At 44.3% G+C, this 6,180-nt stretch overlaps 2 protein-coding genes across 2 annotated transcripts; both read right to left on the bottom strand.

Annotated features, from left to right (window-relative positions):
• Positions 1 to 776: 776 nt before the first annotated feature.
• Positions 777 to 1,526, bottom strand: LOC110441215 (glycine-rich cell wall structural protein 1.8-like). Its single transcript, XM_021484319.1, has one exon. It carries the CDS (start codon positions 1,524 to 1,526, stop codon positions 777 to 779), a length of 750 nt encoding a protein of 249 aa, XP_021339994.1.
• A 75-nt stretch (positions 1,527 to 1,601) lies between these two features.
• LOC110441214 (circumsporozoite protein-like) lies at positions 1,602 to 2,120 on the bottom strand. Its single transcript, XM_021484318.1, has one exon. It carries the CDS (start codon positions 2,118 to 2,120, stop codon positions 1,602 to 1,604), a length of 519 nt encoding a protein of 172 aa, XP_021339993.1.
• Between the last annotated feature and the right edge of the window lie 4,060 nt (positions 2,121 to 6,180).

Here is a 6,180-nt window from a genome sequence, read left to right as displayed (position 1 = left end):
TCCATCCATCTCTCCCCTTCCACCCATTATATATCCATCCATCTCCCCTCTTCCACCCATCATAGTTCCATCCATGTCTCCCCTTCCACCAATTATATGTCCATCAATCTATCCCCTTCCATTCATCATTTGTCCATCCATCTCTTCCCTTCCACCCATTATACGTCCATCCATCTCTCCCCCTCTCCCCACCATATGTCCATCCATCTCTCCCCTACCACCCATTATATGTCCATCCTTCTCTCCCCCTCTCCCCATCATTGTTCCATCCATCTCTCCCCCTCCACCCATCATTTGTCCATCCATCTCTTCCAAATCACAAATCATAGGTACATCAATCTCTCCCCCCCCACCCATTATATGTTCATCCATCTCTCCCCTTCCACCCATCATATGCCCATCCATCTCTCCCCTTCCACCCATTACATGTCCATCCATCTCTCCCCCTCTCTCCCCATATGTCCATCCATCTCTCCCCTTCCACCCATTATATGTCCATCCATCTCTCCCCTTCCACCCATCATATGCCCATCCATCTCTCCCCTTCCACCCATTATATGTCCATCCATCTCTCCCCTTCCACCCATCATATTTTCATCCATCTCTCCCCCTCCACCCATCATTTGTCCATCCATCTCTTCCCTTCAATCCATTATATGTCCATCCATCTCTCCTCATCTCCCCACCATTTGTCCATCCATCTCTTCCAAACCACAAATCATAGATCCATCAATCTCTCCCCCTCCACCCATTATATGTCCATCCGTCTCTTCCCTTTAACCCTTTATATGTCCATCCATCTCTCCCCCTCTCCCCACCATATGTCCATCCATCTCTCCCCCTCCACCCATCATAGTTCCATCCATCTCTCCCCTTCCACCCATTATATGTCCATCCATCTCTCCTCTTCCACCCATCATAGTTCCATCCATATCTCCCCTTCCACCTATTATATATTCATCAATCTCTTCCCTTCCATTCATCATTTGTCCATCCATCTTTTCCCTTCTACCCATTATACGTCCATCCATCTCTCCCCCTCTTCCCACCATATGTCCATCCATCTCTCCCCCTCCACCCATCATATGCCCATCCATCTCTCCCCTTCCATTCATCATTTGTCCATCCATCTCTTCCAAACCACAAATCATAGGTCCATCGATCTCTCCCCCTCCACCCATTATATGTCCATCCTTCTCTCCCCCTCTCCCCATCATAGTTCCATCCATCTCTCCACCTCCACCCATCATTTGTCCATCCATCTCTTCCAAACCACAAATAATAGGTCCATCAATCTCTCCCCCTCCACCCATTATATATTCATCCATTTCTCCCCTTCGACCCATCATTTGTCCATCCATCTTTTCCCTTCCACCCATTATACGTCCATCCATCTCTCCCCCTCTCCCCACCATATGTCCATCCATTTCTTCCCTTCCACCCATCATAGTTCCATCCATCTCTCCCCTTTCACCCATTATATATCCATCCATCTCTCCCCTTCCACCCATCATATGCCCATCCATCTCTCCCCTTCCACCCATTAGATGTCCATCCTTCTCTCCCCTTCCCCCATCATATTTCCATCCATCTCTCCCCCTTCACCCATCATTTGTCCATCCATATCTCCCCTTCCACCCATTATATGTCCATCCATCTATCCCTCTCTCACCCATATGTCCATCCATCTCTCCCCTTCCACCCATCATGTGTTCATCCATCTCTCCCCCTCCACCCATCATTTGTCCATCCATCTCTCCCCTTCCACCCATTATATTTCCATCCATCTCTCCCCCTCCACCCATCATTTGTCCATCATCCATCTCTCCCCCTCCACCCATCATAGTTCCATCCATCTCTCCCCTTTCACCCATTATATATCGATCCATCTCTCCCCTTCCACCCATCATATGCCCATCCATCTCTCCCCTTCCACCCATTAGATGTCCATCCATCTCTCCCCTTCCCCCCATCATATTTCCATCCATCTCTCCCCCTTCCCCCATCATTTGTCCATCCATATCTCCCCTTCCACCCATTATATGTCCATCCATCTCTCCTCTTCCACCCATCATAGTTCCATCCATATCTCCCCTTCCACCAATTATATGTCCACCCATCTCTACCCCTCTCCCCCCATATGTTCCTCCATCTCTCCCCTTCCACCCATCATATCTGCATCCATCTCTCCCCCTCCACCCATCATTTGTTCATCAATCACTTCCCTTCAATCCATTATATGTCCATCCATCTCTCCCCATCCCCCCACCATTTGTCCATCCATCTCTTCCAAACCACAAATCATAGGTCCATCAATCACTCCCCCTCCACCCATTATATGTCCATCCATCTCTCCCCTTCCACCCATCATATTTGCATCCATCTCTCCCCCTCCACCCATCATTTGTCCATCAATCACTTCCCTTCAATCCATTATATGTCCATCCATCTCTCCCCTTCCACCCATCATATTTGCATCCATCTCTCCCCCTCCACCCATCATTTGTCCATCAATCACTTCCCTTCCATCCATTATATGTCCATCCATCTCTCCCCCTCTCCCCACCATATGTCCATCCATATCTCCCCCTCCACCCATCATAGTTCCATCCATCTCTCCCTTTCAACCCATTATATGTCCATCCATATCTCCTCTTCCACCCATCATAGTTCCATCCATATCTCCCCTTCCACCCATTATATGTCCATCCATCTCTTCCCTTCAATCCATTATATGTCCATCCATCTCTTCCCTTCAATCCATTATATGTCCATCCATCTCTCCCCTTCCACCAATTATATGTCCATCCATCTCTTCCCTTTAACCCATTATATGTCCATCCATATCTCCCCCTCCCCCCATCATAGTTCCATCCATCTCTCCACCTCCACCCATCATTTTTCCATCCATCTCTTCCAAACCACAAATCATAGGTCCATCAATCTCTCCCCCTCCACCCATTATATATTCATCCATCTCTCCCCTTCGACCCATCATAAGTTTGTCATTAATAGCAATGTGTGTTATAAGAATATTTGCTAAAGCATTCATTGCTTAAATGATAATGTAGAGATATTTGTAAAGATTCGGCTGATATAACAAACTTTGATTTTGGATAAGTAGGAAACCAGATTTAAAACTTAAATTCAGGAAATCCTCTAGTATAGATACAAAATATTGCGAAATAAGACGAATCCACTGATAGCAAATAACCTGGGTGTTACGCGACAATAAACTCAATAAGTACGATGGAGAAGGATCACTCACAGTATATAGCTACATTTTACACTGCATTCAATCGTGTCACATAACACTTGTATATTTTTCTCTTATGCAATTTTACGAAGAAAATAAATTGTTTGGGATCGATGCTAACTTCTCCTCAGCCCTTGCCAATTAAGTATGTAGAGGTCTTTAATGTAAATCTGCGATTACTGTAAATATCAGCCAAGAGGTAGGTATAAACATAATTAATGACCTAAACAAGACCTCCACTCTGATTAACTCGTCAAATTAAGAAAATCAGTAGGCCCAGCTATTTGATGAACCAACATCCATATGATAAACAAAGTATGAGAAAACTGCCAACTTCAATCAGGGCATGAACTATCAATCAAGTTAGTTTGTTACCTATCACATTTGTATCGTACCGATATTGATTTGCGTACATGCCATATAACATATTCTCACCGTAGATTAAACCTGTCATCTCCGGGACAGTACAGTGTCTGACCAACTATCGAGGTTTCATAAAGTCTATCGAAAATTACATTGCGTAATGTATAGTGCATCTTGATTATCCATTGACATCTATGTCGAGTTGGACGATCAGACAGGCCAGAACAAATTGTAACGAACTTAATCAGGTGTAGATCCGGATCGAAAAGGTTATGGACTTACATCAAACATAAAAGAAAGACAAAAGTAGGAATATCATCGCTAAAGCACGAGCGAAAACTCTTCTCGGAGGCTACGGATAAAGCAAACATACTCAACGACCAATTTAAGAGGGTTTTCTCAAAAAAGGGCACCATCTCCAAGGAAGAGTTTGATGCATCTGGTATCATGGGCTCCATTCCCCCTGGTCCAGTTCTGGAAGACAACAACATCACTGTCAATGGCATCGACAAGCTACTAAGTAACCTGAACATACATAAGTCACCAGGACCAGAAAATATCTCACCCAGATTACTGAAGGAACTCCATAGGACCATTGCCACCCTGCTCCACCTTATCTTCAAGAAAACACTTGCCACAGAGGTAGTACCAGATGATTGGAGAACAGCCAACATCACCCCAGCCTACAACAAAGGCCAGCAATATGTAGCTGCAAACTATTGTCCGATCTCACTTACCTCTGTGTGCAGTAAGATAATGGAGCACATCGTCTCCACCAGCATCATGACCCATGGAGAACAAAACAACATCCTCTATGACCTTCAACACGGTTTTCGAAAGGGTAGATCCTGTGAAACCCAGTTAATAGAGTTTGTGGAAGACCTGACCTCCAACCTTCAAGACGGCCAGCAAACAGACATATTAATAATGGACTTTGCAAAGGCGTTTGATAAGGTCAACCACAGCCTGCTGACCCACAAACTTTACAACTACGGTATTCGAGGAAAAGTCAACACATGGACTAAGAACTGGCTCAGTGACAGAACCCAAGTAGTAGTTGTGGAAGGGGAGTCATCGAGTAAAGGCAGTGTTGAATCTGGAGTGCCACAGGGATCAGTACTAGGGCCAAGTTAATTCCTATATTACATCAACGTAATTTGCGATGGATGCAGGATCCCATACAGTGCTAGCATACTCTAACAACGGTCTTACAAGGGAGACGTACGCCATTTCCTTGATGCCGATATTCTTATATTTCTTCATAGGAAGCCCAGTACCCTGTTACCTTTCTCCACACTGTTGTATAAATGGACTTCCCATTTCAGGGTGTTGGATATAGTCACTCTAACGTACTTGGCATCTTTTAACTCTTCAAGCGGATGTCCGTGAAGGGTGTGAGTTGTCTTGATAGGCTGCCTCTCGTTGGTGGGTCTAAGGACGTTGCATTTGTCCGGATGAAACTGCATGCTCCAGTTTCTTTCCCAGATGGCATGTTTGTTCAGGTCTTCTTGGAGGGTCTTTGCACAATCGGCTGATCTGATGGTAAGATAAACAATGGTGTCGTCTGCAAAAAGTCGAATGGTTGAGTGTAGGTATGGAACAACGTCGAGCCGCGAGATATGTCACAAACCGAAGGCGAAACACCTCAAGTGTAACAGACATGATCCAAAAGCTAGGTTGGCAATCATTACAACAGAGAAGGAAGGAAGCCAAGCTGGTAATGATGTATAAGATTGACCGAGAACTGGTAGCCATCAGGAAAGATATGTTATTACCACCAAGGATGATAGGTCGAACAACACACAGCCAATCTTTCCAATTAACCGATCGCCAGTCGCATTGACACAAGGAAGGCATCTTTCTTCCCAAACACCGTGCGCGATTGTAATGCCTTGCCTCCTGATATAGTGGAAGAGGAGACACTCAGTGGCTTTAAAGGCCGAGTGTCACGCCTCTAAACAATTCAAGGAACTTTTATCTATTTTAACTTTTTAACCTATCCTCACGTGTAGTGCACACTCTAAAACTTTGCAGTATCTTCAACCAGTTGAAGGAGGCAAATACAAGGAAGAAGAAGAGAAGAAGCTCATTGAAAAATTAACTCGCGACTCTATTTTTGCCCAGACATTATGAGCAAGTTTATTGATGCACGTGCTCATTTCACCCCGAGGACCATGATTTTATGGCCAACGACCTGTTTTAAGAACAGTGTTAAGAATAGGCTTCCCTCTGATTCGCGATATTCTCCTACTTTTTGCCATGACATCCTATTTGTATGTAGAAACATTATCGATGGTTACCCCCAAACTTTCTTAACGAAAATATATTGGACACATGTCCTGTGGCTGATAATGCATGGAGAAAGCAAATAAGGTCCAATAAGTTAGTTTGGATGGTAACTAATACGTTTGGCAAACTTTAAGACGGTTTGTTCCATTCATTCTGACTTCAATTTAAGGGACATTTCTTGTTAAAATTCTTATCACAAGCAATATTTTGATGCATTTTTGGTATGTGTAATAAAACCAGTTTCTCTTTACACTTGTTCATAGGTTAACTCT

Source organism: Mizuhopecten yessoensis, unplaced genomic scaffold (assembly GCF_002113885.1).
Source record: "Mizuhopecten yessoensis strain PY_sf001 unplaced genomic scaffold, ASM211388v2 scaffold715727, whole genome shotgun sequence".
Classification (NCBI taxonomy): Eukaryota; Metazoa; Mollusca; class Bivalvia; order Pectinida; family Pectinidae; genus Mizuhopecten; species Mizuhopecten yessoensis.
This window is presented reverse-complemented; position numbering and strand designations above follow the sequence as displayed.

Excerpts from the sequence above, each read along its gene's own strand:
- LOC110441215 (XM_021484319.1), bottom strand. The coding sequence starts at position 1,526 with ATGGATGGGCATATGATGGGTGGAAGGGGAGAGATGGATGGATATATA.
- LOC110441214 (XM_021484318.1), bottom strand. The coding sequence starts at position 2,120 with ATGGGTGGACATATAATTGGTGGAAGGGGAGATATGGATGGAACTATG.